Below are 21,857 nucleotides of genomic sequence, written 5' to 3'. Positions count from 1 at the left end.
ACCTATCAGATTTGATATATATATATATATATATATATATATATAGTTTTGTTTTTTTTTCTTTTTTTTCCAGACAGAGTCTCTTGCTGTGTCACCCAGGCTGGAGTGCAGTGGCATCATCTTGGTTCACTGCAATCTCCGCCTCCCAGGTTCAAGCAATACTCCTGCTATTACAGGCACATGCCACCATGCCTAGCTAATTTTTGTATTTCTAGTAGAGATGGGGTTTTACCATATTGGCCAGGCTGGTCTCAAACTCCTGACCTGAAGTGAACTACCCACCTGAGCCTCCCAAAGTGCTGGGATTACAGGTGTGAGCCACTGCACCCAGCCCAGTAGCATATTTTTTTTAAAAGATAATATTATGTAGCATTGAGGGCACCACTATGTATATGGCAATGGGCCTTTTAATGTTCTAGAAATTTACTGGTGTTAAAAAGTATTACATTCAGTGAGGAGAGAAACAGAGATTTATACTTTCTTACTTTCTGTATTTAAAAGATTGTAACTTTTTACAGAAGTACAAAGTATGTTTTCTTATAGAATACTTTAACACCATAAGTTTTTAGCATATGAAAACATCCACTGTTATATACATGTTAATTTCTGACAATATTAATAAAAAAGTTAAAGTATCCTGTGATTTTGTCAACATGAAAATATGACAAAAAAATTTTAAGTTTATTGTCTTGTAATAGATTGTTGGTGATAGTTATAAACATCATTAAAATCTGATTTGGGATATTAAGAATAGTATTCTAATAACTGAGCTAATCCTTTACCAATGGATTTACAGTACATCTCAAACTTTTTTGATTAAGATCCTCAAAAATTTTTACATTTTGTCATCTTGACCTAGTACATATGTGTATATACAACTGAAAAAAAATATTAAACAGAAATTTAAAATTCTGTTCTACTTCATTTGTTAAAAATGCAGGTTATGTCCTATTAAACTGATTTCAAGATTGAGATAACTTATATAGATCTACACAGCTTAAGTCTGAGAATTCATAACATCTGTGTCAAAGTAACTGTTGCAGAAAATTCCTGCTCAAAAAGACAAGACTAATAAATAATTTCTCAAATTGTTATAGAAAATTTCTGCAAATGAATCTATCCTGACAGTTTGCTCATTTGGGCAAATTGTTCTCCTATCAGGACAACAGATTACGCCCAGGGCAAAAAGATTATCCTATTAACAGTTATCAAGATACACTTTAAGACACTCTCTTCATTGTGTCTGCCAATCCTAAATTATCATGTCCCCAACTTTGTCCAATACCAACCAGTTTACCATCTTGAAAAACCTGCCTTAAGCCACTTGAGCCCAGGATCCCTAAGCCCTATACATATTTTCTCTTGAACTTGCTCTTCTAAGACAGTACACTAAGATTCTGTCACAACGATATTGTCTCTTATTGTGATAGGTAGTTTTGTTTCTGGTTTTCTGGTCTTTTGGGAGAGTTAACAAGATCTACTAATGGGTTATAACCCATAACTTGAGAAAGAATAATCTAAATTCTTGATTGGATTAAGGCAATGAGTTTTTCTCCTTTTATAGTGACACAACACACCAGATACAATATAGGGAAAAAGCATTATTAAAGACAAATGAAATTCTTGCTTGTCTGATCTCATACCCAGACTTGTCTAAATAGGACATTCCTCTACAGGCCATAACCATGGCCTTCAATGTCTATACTGACTGTGGAGACAAAAGTGACTCCATCTTAGACGCTAATCCACCATGTTAACTTCTGATTAGCCCCAGTTTCATGAATGCCTCCTGATTCCTACTTTATTTACTGCCTTCTGTGAAAGAACACGTGAACCTTGATACTATCACACAAATTACTGGCTACAATGCATATAGCATTCTTGCCCTCTTGACAATTAAAGAGGGTTGCCTTTAATTATCTTGCTGGAACATGTATACCCTTTCCTTACAGTATATAAGCTATAAGCCCTGGGTCTGGAGAGAAACAATGCAGAGAGCTACCAATCTAGTGGCTGCCAAGACCATGCTTCTGTCTCCAATAAAATACCTTTTACCAACAAACTAAACTTTTCTGCCTTGTCCTTTAGTTTCTTGGCTCCTTTGGCATGTGGAGGATGCTTTGCATATATGGCCCTTTCATTGAACACCCACATTCTTACATAAGGAGTTCCCTTAACCTAAACCATATATAAGACCAGGTAAATCTACAGCTGCCCAGTCCTGGACACAGTCACTATCACATACTCAATGCTCTGAATTTGTCCATTCCTATCTGAGCTTGCCTACATCCAGGCAGGGCCACTTGACAAGCCATCATGAGAAAATTATACCACAAAAACACAAAGGAAGTCAGGCGTGGTGGTTCACACCTATAATACCAGTACTGTAGGAGGCCCAGGCAGGTGGATCGCTTGAGGTCAAGAGTTAAAGACCAACCTGGCCGAGGTAAAACCTTGCCTCTACTAAAAATACAAAAATTAGCCTGGTGACGTGGTGTACACCTGTAATCCCAGCTACTCAGGAGGCTGAGACACAAGAGTCACTGAACCTGAAAGTTAGAAGTTGCAGTGAGCTGAAATCCTGCCACTGTACTCTAGGCTGGGCTACAGAGTGAGATTCCATCTTAAAAAACAAACAAACAAACAAACAAAACCCTCAAAGGAGGAGATAAAAATCGTCAATTCCTTTTAATTATTCTGGAATGTATTTGTGTAAGCCAGCCTAAGTTTTCATATGTAAATTATAAAAGGATAGAGTAATGAATTTAGTGCATCTTGGGATCAAACTGCACACCACCACCCTCTGCCCCCCAAAAAGTGAAACAGAACATGATAGATAAAAGCATAACCCCAAAAATTTTCAGGTCAGCTACACACAGCAAAAAAAGCAGGGGCCTGGCTCCATTTTCTAGCTGTTCTCCTTCCTAGTCAGGTGAACTCACAAAAGTCACTTCACCTCTCTGAACCTCATATTCTCCATCTCTAAGTTAGGTATTTAACCACCAAGTATCTGTAAATTACAAAGCGCTATATAAATTAAGAGATTAATTTTTTTTCATTGAATTTCTGGTGATTTTTCATCATGTCTTACTTTGTAATACTAAGGCTTTTGCTTCTTTTTAATCAATTGCTTACCTTCAGCTGAACCTTGTCTGAAGCAGAATGTCCTAAAGAATGAAACAAAAAGCCATGACTTACTATAGACACTTCACTTTTCATCATGGTCTAGTTTCATTAAAAGTAAAGTTGGCCAGGCATGGTGGCTCACACCTGTAATCCCAGCTCTTTGGGAGGCGAGGCAGGAGGATTGCTTGAGGTCAAGAGTTCAAGACCAACCTGGATAACATAGCGTGACCCTATCTCTATTCAAAAAATTAAAAATTAAAAAAAAAAAAAGCAAAATTGCAGCTTCTACATAGAAACCACCACATTACTACTGAATTTTAAATTAATTCCATCTCCACTAGAGGATTATCACTATTAACTTCATAATTACTCACATTATTATCAGCTACTTCCTGCATTTCTGTAACATTCTAAAAGAAAAATGGAGCCCTTTTAAATTTTGATTATTGCAAGATACAATTGGCCAGGTGCGCTGGCTCACGTCTATAATTCCTGTACTTTGGGAGGCTGAGGTGGGAGGATCACTTGAAGTCAGGAGTTCCAAAACAGCCCAACCAACATGGTGAAACCCCATTTTTAGTAAAAATGTAAAAATTAGCCAGGAGTCATAGTGGGTGCCTGTACTCTCAGCTACTTGGGAGTCTGAGGCAGGAGAATCACTTAAATCAGGGAGGTGGAGATTGCACTGAGCTAAGATCACACCACTGCAAACCAGCCTGGGTGGCAGAGCGAGACTCCGCCTCAAAAAACAAAACAAACAAACAAACAAACAAACAAAAGTACAATGGAGCCAGACACAATGGTGCATGTTTATAGTCCCTGTTACATGAGAGGCTGAGGCTAGAGGATCACTTGAGCCCAGGAGTTCAAGGCTTTAATAGCATGCAGTAACTGTGCCTGTGAATAGCCAATGCACTTCAGCCTGGGCAACATAGTGAGATCCTGTCTCTAAAAAATGAAATAACAGAAATATTGGCAAGTGACAACAGTGTTCCTTTCATTTCTTACCGTATATAGTTCAAATAAAGAGAAATAAAGTGTACACTTTTTCATATAGTTGGAATGGATCATTCAAAAACAGCTGCTCCACAATCTGTAAGATGACTTCCAAACTCCAAATGCCTTATTTCATATAGCATTTGCCAAAGCCAAATCTTCTATAAATAATTGGCTAACTCAAGCAAATGACAATAGGACTTAAAGACTATTTCTGGTTGGCCCTGTTGATTTGCACAACTTCAGTTAGCACAGATATTTTTTCCTCTTACTGACTGCTAACTGTGGATACACTAAGGTACATAAGTTGAAGTATTAATTGCATTTTGTTAACTGAATTTTTAGAATTGAAGAGAAGAAAAATATATGAAAATTCACAAACAAGAGAAAAAGTAGCATGCTCTATCTTGAAGCAACTATGAAAACTCTTTTCAAATAACTAATGTAATGTCTTACCCTTGCTACTTTGAGGAACATTCATTGTTATCTCAGGATCATTCTTCAAACTGAATGAAACACTTTTTTTTGGTGTTTTTGCTAGTTCTGAAGCTGTAAACAAAGAAATATATAAAAACTTTTAAAGGACAACAGTAGACAAAGAGGGAAATAGCCTTATTTCACTTACAAAAATTCTTAAAAATACCTGTTACTTTTATCAGAAACAAAAACCTACCCATATTAGGAGCAATACTGCTTTTACCTTTATTAGGTGTCTTCCCAGCATCTTCAAATTTTCCTTCATATTATCCAGATTTCTTCAAAAAAATACAAATAACTACTTTGACCTTGCTGCTTTCTCTAATTACCACACTCTCCTCTCCATCAACAACTTATTTTCCTTTCATTTCTTACCATATATAGTTGAGGTACATCTTTGATTGGGGTTGGGGGGCATGGTGAGAAAGAAAGATCAGAAAATGAGATCTAAAATCAAGTGAAAACTGTGCATAGTTAAAATTATACCTTAAAATCTTTTAAATCTTCCATAAAGTGTGGAAGAGTTTATTTTGTGCCAAAAAGTCTATAATACATATGAATAATGCATAAAATAGTGTTGAACAGATGGCCATTTCTTCGACTGAGCATAAATGAAATAGTGGTTTTTTGTTTAGGGGCCATTTTATTTTTACTTTTAAATCTTTCTTTCTCTGTTTTTTTTTTTTAACTAAAGACCAAAGACCAAATCACTTATAACAGGGGCCATTTTAAATTAAAAAATATAATTATCTTTAACGATGCTCTCACAGTCACATCATGAGAGGCATGTGGGAAATGAACCCAAATGAAGAAATAGATTTACATTTCCCAAGTCAACACTCACACTGGCACACTGTTGACTGAGAAAAAAGGTACAAACCAAATTAACTCCTTTTTTTCTTCTTTTTCTAAATGGAGAAAGTATCGTTAAATTAGCACAAGTGAAAGCCATTTTACTGGCTCCTAAACCTTTCTAACCTGCCCCCATTTTTTTTTTTTTTTTTTTTTTTGAGACGGAGTTTTGCTCTTGTTACCCAGGCTGGAGTGCAATGGCACGATCTCGGCTCACTGCAACCTCCGCCTCCTGGGTTCAGGCAATTCTCCTGCCTCAGCCTCCTGAGTAGCTGAGATTACAGGCACGCGCCACCATGCCTAGCTAATTTTTTGTATTTTTAGTAGAGATGGTGTTTCACCATGTTGACCAGGATGGGCTCGATCTCTTGACCTCGTGATCCACCCGCTTTGGCCTCCCAACCTGCCCCCATTTTTATCCTCCAATTTTGAAACTGACCTAAGATACTCATAACAATGTTTACAAATGAATTGGCTGCTTCTTTTTACTTAATCTCTTTGGTCTTCTATATGATTCACTAGGTATTTTTGTTGTTGTTTGTTTGTTTTTAATCTTCCCTTGATATTATTCCTCCATTTGAGTCTTATGACATTATCCTGCTTCCCAAGCTACCAGTGGTGTTTATTCCATCTCTTCTTCACTGTGCTCAGCCTCCTCAACATTCTAAGCATACTTAAGGCTCAGTCCTTGCTCTTCTCTTTACGTCATTTTTGGATTAAATGCTAATTTACAAGATAGAGAAAAAAACTTCATATAAAAAAAGCAACATAAGCACAAAGCAACTTAGCTGAGATCATTCTGGTTTTATCCTGAAACATAAAAATGCTCCACCTGATTTTAAATAATGATTAAACTACAAAGGAACCAGGGAGAAAAGAAGAAGAAAGAGTTGAAGAGGAATAAGAACAAGATAGTCACTTCTGTGAGCACGCAGAGATAGGCAGACATTCCAACATTTCTTGGATGACTCAGCATGTCTAACAAGCACCAGGCACAATGCCCAGTACAACTGTCGCCCAGGCATCCAATGGTGTGATCATGGCTCACTGTAGCCTTGACCTCCTGGGCCCAAGTCATCCTCCCACCTCAAACTCAAAAGTAGCTGGGACTACAGGCATGTGCCACCATGCCTAGGTAATTTTTAAATTTTTGTAGAGACTGGGTCTTCCTATGTTGCTCAGGCTGGTCTCAAACTCCTGGTCTCAAGTGCTTCTCCCACCTTGGCCTCTCAAATTGCGAGGATTACAGGCAAGAGTCACCATGCCCAGTGGTGAATCACTATGTAACACATAACTTTTTGTGTAGTTATGACTGTGAATGGCAAAAAGTTACAAATAGTGATTCTTTACATCAGGAGACAGCATGCTATAAGTCTATGGGCCGAACCCAGCCTTCCACGTGTTTTAAGCAGTTTTATTGGAACATAGCCGCACCGTCCATACACATTGTTTGTAGCTGCTTTTCAGCTAGACAGTCAAGTTCAGTAGTCACAACAGAGACTGTCTAGCCCACAGAGCTGGAAATATTTACTGTCTGGCCCTTTACAGAAAAAGCTGGCTGACCTTTACTCTGTATTAATCATCTACATGCTAGCCAGGCATAGTGGTGCATGCCTGTAATCCCAGCTACATGGGAGGCTGAGGTGGGAGAATTGCTTGAACCCAGGAGGTGGAAGCTGCAGTGAGCCAAGATTGTGCCACTGCACTCCAGCGTGGGTGACAAAGCGAGACACTGTCTCAAAAATAAATCAACAAAAATATGTATATATATAAGCTATTTCTAGTTTATTACTTTCACTATACAGTGTTGCTTTATTAAAAAGCTAATAAATAGCTATTACAAAAAAATCATCTACATGCATACTTTCAAGGCATGTGTACAGTTTTTGTCATTCTTTTCTTGCTCCTATGTCATATTTGTTTTTGATGATGTTAAATGAAATGTAATGGCAAGGCTGTTGACTCTACTAATACAAAATTATTCCTGGACATGGTGGCCCAAGCCTATAATACCAGCACTTTGGGAGACCAAGGTGGGTGGATTGCTTGAGTCTAAGAGTCCAAGACCAGATTGGGCAACATAAGGAAGCCCTGTCTCTACAAAAGAATAGAAAAATTAGCCAGGCATGTGACTTTCCGAGCTACTTGGGAAGCTGAGGTAGGAGGATTGCTTGAGCCCAGGATGTGGAGGTTGCAGTGAGCTGAGATTACACCACACATTCCAGCCTGGGCAACACAGTGAGTCCCTAAAAAAAAAAAAAAAAATTAGTTATGATGTTACTTGTGGTCTTGTTAAAAAAAAAAAAAAAAAAAAAAGCTATAAATTTTTGTCTTTATTTTCATTATTCTAATAATTCATCTATATTGTATTTTATACAATAAGCTGGTCTTGCCAAATGATAGCTTTAGATAAGTCTATTATCTGATCCTATCAAACCAATCTATTTTCTTTTTTTAAAAAAGATACTTATTTTCTTTTACCTCATTTATATTTATCTGCTCATCTGTTGACAAACATTTAGGTTGATTCCATATCCTGACTGTTGTGAAATAATACTGCAATGAACATGGGAGTACAGATATCTCTTTGACATACTGATTTCATAACCTTTGGGTATATATTCAATAGTGGGATTGCTGGATTTCAATCTATTTTTAATTTACCCATTTATTTCTCCAACCTGAATGAACTCCTCACTTTCTTCTCTACCTGGTACTTCTGCTTTTGCTCTTTTGTTTACATTTCTTTTCTTACCCTACATACATTCGCAATATTTTACAAAGCCTTCCTGTCTAAACTATAGTCTATTTCTAGCCCTATATCTTGGTTAGCCCGATTATATGAAAATCATTTTTTTATCTTTATTTTTTTTTATAGAGACAAGGTCTCACTATGTTGCCCAGGCTGGTCTCAAAACTCCTAGGCTTAAGTGATCCTCCTGCCTTGTCCTCTCAAAGTGTTGGGACTATAGGTGTGAGCCACCATCCCTGGCCAAAATCATCATTTATACTCAGAATAACATTATTTTCTGGAAGATCATGTTATTTATTGCATATTAAGGCATTCCATTTTACTGATATATTTAGATGTAAAAACAATTAGCACAATACTTAATGAGTCAATGAAATTCATTAAAGAGCACTGTAATTAAACATGGGTCATAACTAAAAGATTTTAGAAAGTCTGATCAGTCTGTCAAATTGTGCTCCTGAAATTTCACGGTCATAATAACAAAGACTAAGTATCTATAAAACTGTTTTCTCTTGACTTTAAAACATGTATTTCTTTCAGATGAGATGACAGAAATGCACAGAATGATAATATTAGTTTTATCCAGCGCTTACAAATACAACACATTATCATCTTTAAGTTATGTGCATGCTGATTCTCCAAATGGAGAACTACTACTTGATTACTCCTGTCAGTTCTATTTCACGTCATAGTAATAGCTCCCCTCTTTCTCCAGTGGTATTTCTTTATCCTGCACCACTGTTATAGGGTTTCATTTTGGTCTTGATGTCTATTTTATCTTTCTTCTAATAATTACATCAGCATTTCTTCTCTGGTTTCTCAGTGCTCCTATACAGGATTCAGCCATTTTTGTAGATTTAAAACTTAATTTCTTGCTTTTTCAGATGGAATTTGTCTCCCAGGCAGCAGTGCAGTGGTACAATCTTGGCTCACTGCAACCTCCACCTTCTGAGTTCAAGTAATTCTCCTGCCTCAGCCTCCCAGTAGCCAGAATACAGGTATGCATGCGCCACCACACCCAGCTAATTTTTGTATTTTTAGTAGAGATAGGGTTTCACCATGTTGGCCAAGCTCATCTTGAACTCCTGACCTCAAGTGATTGCCCACCTCGGCTTCCCAAAGTTCTGGGATTATAAGCGTGAACTACCACACCCAACCAAAAAAGAATTTAATTTCTTGATATAAATAATAAATACTAAGAAACGTATCAATTCATGCAAATTATTGTATGTACCATGTTATGTTCAAAATTAGTAATGTATTTAATGTTATACCTTTTAAAAAAAACTAAACTGAGGCCTGGCATGGTGGCTCATGCCTGTAATCCCAGCACTTTGGGAGACTAAGGTGGGTGATCACTTGAGGTCAGGAGTTTGAGACCAGCCTGGCCAACATAGTGAAACTCAGTTACTACTAAAAATAAAAAAAATTAGGTGGGCATAGTGGCGGGCACCTGTAATCCCAGCCACTCGGGAGGCTGAGGCAAGAGAATTGCTTGAACCTGGGAGGGGTATGAGGTAAAAGAAAATAAGTATCACAGAGGTTGCTGTGAGCTGAGATTGTGCTATCGCACTCCAGCCTGGGCAACAAAAGCAAAACTCCATCACACACACAAAAAAAGAAAAACTAAGGTGATTGTAGCAAGTGATTAACTAACTTATATTCAGAAATACTGGTTTTATAATTACTTCTCATATATTCCTCATCAGTATCAACATTTAACATGTTTCATTTTTACTTGAGCTTGAATGTTTACATGTGTCATTGGCTACAGTGATTGAATAAAAACAAACCACTGAAGAAATATACATACATGTTTTATAATTATACATTAAGTCCTCTTTTTCAACTATTACATTTACCAGGTAGATAATTATTACTCTATTGTTCCAGACTTTTTAGTATTTCCAAACGTTCTATTTACATTATCTTTTAAATTCTCAAAGTGCTTTCACATTTATTATTTCCCTTCCTTAAGGCTTTCAAAAATGATGACACCCCTCATACCATAAGATGAAAATACAATGCCATCTGAGTTTTTGTTTTTTAATTTTGAGATAGGGTTTTACTCTGTCACCCAGGCTGGAGTGTAGTGGTGTGATCATTGCTTACTGCAACACTGAACCCCTGGGCTCAAGCAATCCTCCTGCTTTAGCCTCCCAAGTAGCTGGGACTATAGGTATGTACCACCATGCCTGGCTAAGTTTTAAATTTTCTATAGAGATAGGGTTTCACTATGTTGCCCAGGCTGGTATTGAACTACTGGCCTCAAGAGATACTCCTGTCTTGGCCACCCAAAGTGCTGGGATTACAGGTGTGAGCTATCATGCCTGGCCTGAATTTTGAAAAATAACTGAGTTTAATTTTAAGGTTATATGTAATTTACTACAGCTTAGTTCTCTGAAAATCAGCAATTGAAGTATAATTGGTATAGTGGTAACTCAAGTAAGAAAAACGTTAGAAGACTATTCCTAATAATTTTATGTAAGCATTTTTCTATAATATAAACCACATTTTTCCATATACAGTGTAAAACTCTTGTTTTTTTTTTTTTTTTTTTTTTGAGATGGAGTCTTGCTCTGTCACCCAGCTGAGTGCAGCGGTCAATCTCAGCTCACTGTAACCTCTGCCTCCCAGGTCCAAGCAATTCTCTTGCCTCAGCCTCCTGAGTAGCTGGGACTACAGGTGTACCACCATACCCAGCTAATTTTTTTGTATTTTTAGTAGATACGGGGTCTTACCATGTTGGCCAGGCTGGTCTCAAACTCTTGACCTCAAGTGATGTACCAGCCCCAGCCTCCCATGCTGGGAATTACAGGCATGAGCAACTATGCCCAGCAAAACTCTTATTTAATCAATTCAGAATATCTCTGTGTGACTCTCAATGCACTTACTACTTCAAAAAACTTTGTGAAGAAACTAAGCTACGTCTGGGCATGGTGGCTCATGCCTGTAATCCCGGCACATTGGGAGGCTGAGGCAGGTAGATCACTTGATTGGGAGATCAAGACCCAACCTGGCTAACATGGTGAAACACCCTCTCTACTAAAAATACAAAAAATTAGCCAGGTGTGGTGGCACACACCTGTAGTCCCAGCTACTCGGGAGGTTGAGGCAGGAGAATCACTTGTACATGGGAGGCGGAAGTTGCAGTGAGCTGAGATCGTGCCACTGCACTCCAGCCTGGGTGACAGAGCAAGACTCCATCTTAAAAAAAAAAAAAAAGAAAAGAAAAAGCTACATATTTTGGAGAGAACTAAAGAAAAACAAAGACTTGTTCATACTACAAGAAGCTTATAATCTAGCTGAAAACAGAAGACATCTGAGCATGAAAAAAAACCAAATGAACTTAATTGTGCTTAATATAGCATCCTTCTTTTAGGAAATGTCTCATTATTATGTAAACTATAGGGAATCTCTCTTATTCTTTCAGGAAATGCAGCGAGATGATAATCATGGGGAATGTGGTTAAATCTACCTTAGGAAAGATGAAAAATAATTATAGAAATCAGAAAAGCAACATACCTAATTTGGCCATTTTTTCAGAGTGTTTTCTATTCTGAAAAGAATAAACTTTATTTCCACCACCTGTAGCAGAGCCATTTTTCAATGATTCTGAAAGAAAAAATGTAACATACATTTAGGAAAAAAGAACAAAATTAACATAAAAAAGAAAAACTTTTAACAATAAAGTTAAGATTTGTATCCCTCATTTATGTAAATTTTATTTATTTATTTATTTATTTTTGAGACAGAGTCTCGCTCTGTCTCCAGGTTGGAGGGCAGTGGTGCAATTTCAGCTCACTGCAACCTCCACCTCCTGGGGTCAAGCAATTCTACTGCCTCAGCCTCCCCAGTAGCTGGGATTACAGGTGTGCACCACCATGCCTAGCTAATTTTGTATTTTAGTAGAGACTGGGTTTCACCATGTTGGTCAGGATGGTCTTGATCTCTTGACCTGATCTGCCTGCCTCAGCCTTACAGGCGTGAGCCACCGCGCTCGGCCTGTTTATGTAATTTTAACATGCTATTCAAAGATATACAGGCATATATGTAAAAATCAAAAAACATAGCAAAACCCCAGATTAGAGGGACATGCATTCAATGCATAACAATAGTTGCCCTTGGGGAGGGAAGACTAAAGCAACTTTATTAGTTCATTTCCTGAAGAAAACATGAGAAGTAGAATTGTTGAGGTTGAGATTTAAACAGCTGTTTTACGGTAGAAGCTTTCTTAACTGATCCTGACTTAACTGACATTCTTCAATCTCCTCTTTAAATATCAACTGCTACCTACAACTTACTGAATACTCATTTCTAGTATCCTACTCCCTAGCACAGCAATTTCCAACATGTGGCCTGAGGATTGCTAGGGTCCCTAAGGTCAAAATTACTTCACAATAACACTAAGACATTATCTTTAGACTCTCAATCAAGAGTATATAATGAGGTATTCCAGAGACAACATGACATGATAATACATTATCATATTGACTAATGGAATCTGTGAAGCAGATAATACAGTTGCCTTCTATGAAGCCAGACATTAAAAATATAAAACAATGCCCTCCTCATTTTTTGAAACAGTTGTTTTTCATTTAAATATATGTAATTTACGTCAACATTTAATGAATTTATTACAAAATAGTGCTAAACTTGTGCTCATCCTCCTTACTGTTTAAGCTTTCCGAGTGATCTGTATTTGTACTAACATTTGCCTTATCTAAACTCCTTAATCTTTGTCAATGAGCACAAACTGAATCTCATTAAGAGAGGTGTTTTAGGCCGGGCGCGGTGGCTCAAGCCTGTAATCCCAGCACTTTGGGAGGCCGAGGCGGGTGGATCACGAGGTCGAGAGATCGAGACCATCCTGGTCAACATGGTGAAACCCTGTCTCTACTAAAAATACAAAAAAAAACTAGCTGGGCATGGTGGCGCATGCCTGTAATCCCAGCTACTTAGGAGGCTGAGGCAGGAGAATTGCCTGAGCCCAGGAGGCGGAGGTTGCGGTGAGCCGAGATCGCGCCATTGCACTCCAGCCTGGGTAACAAGAGCGAAACTTCGTCTCAAAAAAAAAAAAAAAAAAAGAGAGGTGTTTTAATTTGTATTTCCTTAATCATTAATGATGTTGAACTTTTTTCACAGGTTTCTTCTCAGAAAAAGTATCTTCTCTACACTGTGGCTTGTCTTTATACTCTTTTTATGGTGTCACTTGAACAGAAGTGTTAGTTTCTTATAAAATAGACTTTGCACTAGTCTTTTATTGTCTCCATAGTTTTGCATTTTCCAGAATGTCATATAGTTGGAATAATACAGTATGTAGCCTTTTCAGATTGGCTTCTTTCACTTAGTAACATACTTTTAAAGTCCTTTCATGTCTTTTTCATGTCTTGATAGCTCTTTTGTATTTAAGTGCTGAATAATACTCCATGGTCAGGATATGCCAGTTTGTGGATCCATTCATTTACTGAATGACCTCTTTGTTGCTTCCAAGTTTTGGCCATTATGAATGAAATTGCTATAAAGGTCCACCTGCAAGTTTTTGTATGAACATAAGTTTTGAACTCCTCTGGGTAAGTACTAAGGAGCATAATTGCTGGATTATACGGTTAGAGTATGCTGAGTTTTGTAAGGAGCAGCACAACTGTCTTTCACAGAGCTGTACCATTTTACATTATCTAGAAATAAATGAGTTATTGTTGCTCTACATCCTCACCAGCATTTGGTGGAGGTGGTGTTTTGGATTTCTGCTATTCTAATAGGTGCACAGTGGTATCTCATTGTTGCTTTAATTTGCAATTCCTTAATGATACGATATTGAGCATATTTTCATATGCTTATTGGCCATCTATTTATTTTCCTTGGTAATAAAGAATAAAAACAGATGGCAAATAAGCATATGGTATCTGTTCAAATACCTATTTGCCTATTTTTTAATTGAATTGTTTTCTTACTGCTGAATTTTAAGAGCTCTCTGTATATTTTGGATTAAAAGTCCTTTATCAGACATGTCTTTTGCAACATTTTCTTCCAGTCTGTAGTCTTCTAATTTTCTTGAGAAACATGAGTTTTAATTCGTTGAATTTGTCAATTTTTCTTTCGATTACATATTTTGTAAGAAAACTTTCTATAATCAAGACCAAAACCATATTCTCTTATATTTTCTTCTAAAAGCATTTACAATGTGTTTATAATGGGAAGTAGAGAGCCCCCCTTTTTAATGGAAATATAGAATTGTCCCATCACCATTTACTGACCAGTTCATCATTAGCCCAATGATCTGCAATGCTATTTTTTATAGTATATCTAGTTTTCATATATGCAGAATTCTGTTTATGGAGAACTTGTTACTTCAATCACAGAACTGTAACTAGAATATATAATTAGAATATAGAATATATAACTATATATTTATATAATTTATATTTTGTCTGTATGCCAAATACAAAATATAAACTTGAAAAAGTTATTAACTAAAACAATTGGTTTTAAATAAGGTATAAATGAGACATTGCAAAAGATTTAAAAGAAAATTTGAGAAACATGAAAGCCTACTACACTCAGATAGCATCAACAGTATCATTATCAGTCTACTGATAATGAAATTGGAAAATGAAACTGGAAAATTCCAGTTGATGCATTATGGATATGCTATCTTAAAAAAAAAAAAGGCAGGGTGGGCATGGTGGCTCACACCTGTAATCTCAGCAGTTTGGTAGGCCAAGGCTGACATGTCACTTGAGCCCAGAAGTTTGAGACCAGCCTGGTCAACATGGTGAGACCCCACCTCTAAAAAATATACAAAAACTAGTGGGCATTGTGGTGCGCACCTGTAGTCGCAGCTACTCAGGAGGCCGCCAAAGGGTCACAGTACATAAAGAGATATACAGCATATATGTAGTATTGAAATTTTATGGGTGGAAAAAAGCGATTAGGAGAAAATGTCTAAAAAGAGAAAATGTCTAAAAAGGCTACTTAAGAGACAATAATTTTTAAAAGGTCAAAATACATAAGGCATGATGCCAAAAAATAAGGCAAAGCTCCCCAACCAGTGTGAGGAATGAATGAACGAATGAATAAATAAATAAATTAATTAAAGGTATGGGTTTCATCTGTGCTAAGTACTGATTCTCTCAGGTCTTTGAGGATGACAATCAAGGCCAGTAGTAGGGGTAGGGTTAGGGCCCTGGGGTATTTGTCCTTGGTCTGCAGCATTCTCCTCTATTTATTCCATTGTGCCTCTAAATATCATTTGCTGTGAGTGATGTTATGTGAGAAAGGTTGGAAGCACTGAATTTCTACAACAAACATACCACTTTTTTAAGAAACAATTTTGACAATAAAAGTTTTTTTTTTTTTTTTTTTTTTGGAATACTGTTTTGATTCTCTTCTTTGGCCTGGCATAATATGGAGTCAAAAAAATCGAATTTTATTCAGAATATGCTCAAAAAATGTCAACTGTCTAGCTGTGGACACATAGGAGACCCTACCTAGCCCACTAAACCTACTAAAGGAGCAGTGGTCATTTTCTGTATAACCCTATACATGGAGTATATGACTCTACCCACATAGTTAATGAATTAAGTAATAGGCACATATAGCTCAACTGTGGTTTATCTGTGGATATTCCAATTATATGTTATTTCTATGTCCAGCTTTAAAAAATGAATTGAGCGAAATCGACTCTTGAGAATCTAGAATGGGAGAACTGAAAAACAAATCATTTAACACTGGGAACTTGATGGACATTTGTAAGTATGAGAGAATAAAACATCTGTACATGAAAAAATAAGTGGCATAGAGAAATCCGAACAGATGCACAGAGATGACACAGGGAGATCTAGAGACTCATGAAAGTACAGTTCCGCAGTTTTTAACATTGTCCCAGTTCCAACTCTCCTAGTGCCCAACAATATTGACTTATTTCCTTTGTCTTCATTGTTTTAAGCTAGGTTGAGGAGATCTATGTTACTTGTATACAGGAAAAACCTAACTAAAATATAATTCAAGCCTAAAAAATGTTTTAGTTAAGAACAATCTTGCAGGAATCTGGCTTAGAAGTAAAAATTAAAATCACACACACAATACCAGCATCCCTGAGCTAGAACACTACTTCTTGAAATGCTCCTCCCAGTTCTGTAAAGATCAAGGCAAAAATAAAGTAACCTGCTTTAGAAAGCTATTTTAAATAAGTTAAAAATATAAATATCTGGTTTTTTTTTTTGTTTTTTTTTTTTTTTTTTGAGCTAGGGTCTTCCTTTGTCACCCAGGCTAGAGTATAATGGTTCAATCACAGCTCACTGTAGCCTCAACCTCCTGGGCTCAAACAATCCTTTGCCTTAGCCTCCCAAGTAACTGGGACTATAGGCACAAGCCACCATGCTCAGCTAATTTTATTTTTTGAGACTGGGTCTCACTCTGTGGCTCATGCTGGTATGCAGTGGTATGATCATGGTTCACTGCTGCCTCAGCCTCATGCTCAGCCTCGGGCTTAAGTGATCCTCCCACCTCAGCCTCCCTGGTGGCTGGGACCACAGGGGTGTGCCACCACATCAGGCTAATCCCAAACTCCAGGACTCAAGGGATCAATCTGCTTCGCTCTCCCAATGTGCTGAGATTACACGCATGAACCACCACATCCAGCTTCCAGTTAATTAAAAACTTTTTTTTTTTTTGTAGAAACGGGATTTTACTATGTTGCCCAGGCTCAAGCAATCCTCCTGCCTCAGTCTCCCAAAGTGCTGGAATTACAGGTGTGAGCCACCATGCCTGGCCATAAATAAATACGTATCTTAAAAATAGTACTAGCAACTAAATATACAAAAAATTAGCTGGGCATGGTGGCACGTGCCTGTAATCCCAGCTACTCGGGAGGCTGAGGCAGGAGAATTGCCTGAACCTGGGAGGCGGAGGTTGCCGTGAGCCGAGATCGTGCCATTGCACTCCAGCCTGGGTAACAAGAGCGAAACTCCGTCTCAAAAAAAAAAAAAAAAAAGCCTTAATTATGCCGGGCGCGGTGGCTCAAGCCTGTAATCCCAGCATTTTGGGAGGCCGAGGTGGATGGATCACAAGGTCGAGAGATTGAGAACAACCTGGTCAACATGGTGAAACCCCGTCTCTACTAAAAATACAAACAATTAGCTGGGCATGGTGGTGCGTGCCTGTAATCCCAGCTACTCAGGAGGCTGAGGCAGGAGAATTGCTTGAACCCAGGAGGCGGAGGTTGCAGTGAGCCGAGATCACGCCACTGCACTCCAGCCTGGGTAACGAGCAAAACTCCGTCTCAAAAAAAAAAAAAAAAAAAAATAGTACTAGCAGAGCCAGGCGTGGTGGCTCATGCCTGTAATCCCAGAACTTGTGGGAGGCCGAGGTGGGTGGGTCACAAGGTCAGGAGTTCAAGACCAGCTTGGCCAAGATGGTGAAACCCCGTCACTACTAAAAATACAAAAATGGCCAGGTGCAGTGGCTCATGCCTATAATGCCAGCACTTTGGGAGGCCGAGGGCGCGTGGATCACAAGGTCAGGAGTTTGAGACCAGCCTGACCAACGTGGTGAAACTCTGTCTCTACTAAAAATACAAAAATTAGCCGGGTGTGGTGGCAGACGCCTCTAATCCCAGCTACTCAAGAGGCTGAGACGGCAGAATCGCTTGAACCTGGGAGGTGGAAGCTGCAGTGAGCTGAGATTGCACTACTGCACTCCAACCTGGGAGACAGAGTGAGACTCCATTTCAAAAAAAAAAGCAAAAATTAGCCAGACATGGTGGTGTGCACCTGTAGTCCCAACTACTCAGGAGGCTAAGGTAGAAGAATCGCTTGAACCCAGGAGGCAGAGGCTACAGTGAGATGAGACCACACCACTGTACTCCAGCCTGGGTAACAGAGGGAGACTCTGTCTTAAAAAAATTATTTTAAAAAGATACTACTAGCTACTCAGGAGGCTGAGGTGGGAGGATCTCTTGAACCCAGAAGTTGGAGGCTACAGTGAGTTACGATTGTGCCATGGTACCCCAGTATGGGTGACAGAGCAAGACCCTGTCTCTAAAATAAATAAATAATATCTTGAAAGTAACTAGAAATACTAGGCAGACATCAAAAGGAATGAGATCATGTCCTTTGCAGGGACATGGATGAAGCTGGAACCAATATCCTCAGCAAACTAACACAGGAACAGAAAACCAAACACCATATGTTCTCACTAATAAGTGAGAGTTGAAAAAGGAGATCACATGGACACAGGGAGGAGAACAACACATGCTACAGCCTGTGGGGGCGGGGGTAGTGGAGGGTGGGAGAGCTTCAGGACAGATAGCTAATGCATGTGGGGCTTAAAACCTAGATGACTGCTGGATGTGGTGGCTCATGCCTGTAATTCCAGCACTTTGGGAGGCCAAGGTGGGTGGATCACCTGAGGTCAGGAGTTTGAGAGCAGACTTGCCAACATGGTAAAACCCCATCTCTATTAAAAATATTTAAAAAATTATCTAGGCCGGGCGCGGTGGCTCAAGCCTGTAATCCCAGCACTTTGGGAGGCCGAGGTGGGTGGATCACGAGGTCGAGAGTTCGAGACCATCCTGGTCGACATGGTGAAACCCCGTCTCTACTAAAAATACAAAAAATCAGCTGGGCATGGTGGCGTGTGCCTGTAATCCCAGCTACTCAGGAGGCTGAGGCAGGAGAATTGCCTGAACCCAGGAGGCGGAGGTTGCGGTGAGCCGAGATCGCGCCATTGCACTCCAGCCTGGGTAACAAGAGCGAAACTCCGTCTCAAAAAACTAAAAAAAACAAAAAATTATCTAGGCATGGGTGCCTGTAATCCCAGCTACTTGGGAGGCTGAGGCAGGAGAATCACTTGAACCCAAGAGGTAGAGGCTGCAGTGAGCCAAGATCATGCCATTGCACTCCAGCCTGGGCAACAAGAGTGAAACTCTATCTCAAAAAGAAAAAAAAAGTTAGAAACAGGGAGGAAATGGATTCTCCCCGAGAAACCTGCAGAAGCAATCAGCCCTGCCATACCATGATTTTAGACTCCTGACCTCCAGAACTGTAAAAGAATAAATTTGTGTCATTAAAAAAACAAAAAACCTAGATGATGGATTGATAGGTGCAGCAAACCACCATGGCATGTGTATACCTACGTAACAAACCTACGCATTCTGCACATGTATGCCGGAAAAATTTAAAAAAAAAAAGAAAAGAACTTTAGAGTGTGTTGGTCTATAGATTCCCTGTTACTAAAAGCTACTCGCAGGACTGGTTGTTAATAAAAAAGAACTGTGGAAAAACTGAAATTGAAGCAAATGCTTTTTAGATGAGAAATATTATAATATAGAACCCCACTGTTTAACCTATCAGACTACTTTTGTGTATCCTATAAAGCAATTTCTGCTACTAGCAGAAACATGAGTGTATATTTCATTCCCTTAAATACCTTGAACATCTCTTCCCATAACTTCCACATAGTTCTGATCTTTTAAGACCTCCTGGTCATCTTCCTCCAAATCACATTCTGGCTTCTTTATTATTTTTTTGGGGTTGACCAATAGCTGAGCTCGCTCCTTCTTTAATTTAGCTCCTATAAGAACATCCAAAGAATTAGAGATGACAGGTATAAGTTCTTTGTAAACATTACATTTAAATAAGAAAAAAAAAAGTAATATTTATATAGTCATTAAAACTGGGCAAAAAGTTTTCTCTTTTATGAAAACTGACCACTCTTCCACAGTTTATATAAATAGTTTAAAACACACACACACACACACACACACACACACACACGTACGTACGTTGAAAGTATATATTTTTAGGGGTCAAAATAACCACATATTTTAAATTACAATGGGTAGTTATCATTGACTATGACTACTGAGCATTCCATTTTAGATTAGGCTTTATTTAACATTTTCAATTAAAGTTTGAAATAATTAAACTAAAAATTAAAGCAATTTTTATTTAGTTTTACTAACTAGATCAATACTTTGTGCTATATTTTCAAAATAAAATGTTAAAAGTCTTAAAAGTGAAATAATCCATAAACATTATAATAAACATCTCTTCAAATTGTACAATCACTTAGTACCTCCTTCTCTATCAAGAATGTGGTTAAGAACATCATCATCTCCCACAAAATGAACCTCCAGCATCTTGTCTTCCTTTAATTCTGGTTTACTCATTGTTACCAACCTAAACAAAAATAGTAAGTTACTCAAAAGTGATGAAGAATTATATCAACCACTAAATTAAACATTCACATAATGAATACACATCTTTTATCTAATATTTTTTAAAGTCCTTTTTTTTATTTGAAACAGAGTCTCACTCCGTTGCCCAGGCTGGAATGCAATGGTGCAATCTCGGCTCACCACAGCCTCTGCCTCCCAGGTTCAAGCAATTCTTCAGCCTCAGCTTCCCAAGTAGCTGGGACTACAGGTGCAAGCTGCCACGCTAGCTAATTTTTTGCATTTTTTGTAGAGATGGGGTTTCATCATGTTGCCCAGGACGGTCTTGATCTCCTGATCTCGTGATCTCCCCGCCTTAGCCTCCCAAAGTGCTGGGATTATAGGCTAGAGGTACCATGCCTGGCCAAAAGTCTTTTCAAGTATGAAAAACATATTATGCATTACTGTATTAATATATATTGACTGTAGGTAACTCAATTCTTTATCTAAAAAACTGGGGAGGGAAAGAGATGTCTGAGGTGAGAAGAGCTAAATCCAATCAAGGTAGCTAAAATATACTCAGAAAAAAGTAAAATGAAATATATTCAGAAAAACAATTCAAGTTTTAAGGAAAGCTCTAATCAATCTAGACAAGCACATTAACAGAAATGGGGTGGTTAATACCTAAGTGTTTAGAAAAGTGGTAGCCAATCGGACGGGCATGGTGGCTCATGCCTGTAATCCCAGTACTTTGTGAGGCTGACACAGACAAATCACAAGGTCAGAAGTTTGAGACCATCCTGGCCAACATGGTGAAACCCCGTCTCTACTAAAAATACAAAAAAAAATTTAGCTGGATGTAGCAGTGGACGCCTGTAATCCCAGCTATTCAGGAGGCTAAGGCAGGAAAATTGCTTGAACTCGGGAGGCCGAGGTTGTAGTGAGCCAAGACTGTGCCACTATACTCCAGCCCAGGAGACAGAGTAAGACTCCATGTTTGAAAAAAAAGAAAGAACAGAAAGAAAGAAAAGTGGTAACCAAACAAAGAATAATGGTTTGGTGGATCTTATTATCTGTTCATTAGAAAACTACCATCAATTTTGAGGAGTCTGTTACACTTAATTGGTGTACCAAGCCTGGATCAAAAAAATCCTCAAGCACCTCCCTTTACTTTTATGGAATACTTACCAAACAACTTTACAAATATGAATATGGCTTTCTAGTTATCTGGATAACTAAATAGTAAACACAAATCTTTCCAACACTTTACAGTTAGTTAACAAATATCAGAGTTTAGCAAGCAAAAGTCTGATCAACTCTGGCTAGTCTGACAAAATGTACTTTCAGAACTTATTATGCTACTGGCCTGAAAATAACTAATGATTTAACTGCTACCAGCTAATCAGTTTACCCAAGAAATGTAACCTAAGATTCAGCGTTCTTGGTGAATTTTTTTCTCTCCTCTCTTTCTTACAAATCCTGTTTTTACCTTTTCTT

General features: G+C 38.2%; 1 protein-coding gene across 2 annotated transcripts in view; it reads right to left on the bottom strand.

The window, feature by feature from the left end:
- ORC2 (origin recognition complex subunit 2) overlaps positions 1 to 21,857 on the bottom strand; it is a 51,886-nt gene that overhangs the window by 25,504 nt on the left and 4,525 nt on the right. For both annotated transcript variants that reach the window (XR_005579611.2, XM_039470038.2), the window contains exons 3-7: positions 20,282 to 20,385; positions 19,634 to 19,777; positions 11,729 to 11,818; positions 4,579 to 4,671; positions 3,136 to 3,167 (exon numbers count right to left, since the gene is read on the bottom strand). Coding sequence is in view for 1 of the 2 variants with exons in the window: in XM_039470038.2 (XP_039325972.1) it covers positions 3,136 to 3,167; positions 4,579 to 4,671; positions 11,729 to 11,818; positions 19,634 to 19,777; positions 20,282 to 20,375 (453 nt within the window). In the remaining variant the exon portion in view is untranslated. The remainder of the gene's footprint in view (positions 1 to 3,135; positions 3,168 to 4,578; positions 4,672 to 11,728; positions 11,819 to 19,633; positions 19,778 to 20,281; positions 20,386 to 21,857) is intronic.

Source organism: Saimiri boliviensis, chromosome 5 (assembly GCF_048565385.1).
Source record: "Saimiri boliviensis isolate mSaiBol1 chromosome 5, mSaiBol1.pri, whole genome shotgun sequence".
NCBI lineage: Eukaryota > Metazoa > Chordata > Mammalia > Primates > Cebidae > Saimiri > Saimiri boliviensis.
Note: the sequence above shows the minus strand (reverse complement) of the source record. Positions and strands in the feature narration are given on the sequence as shown.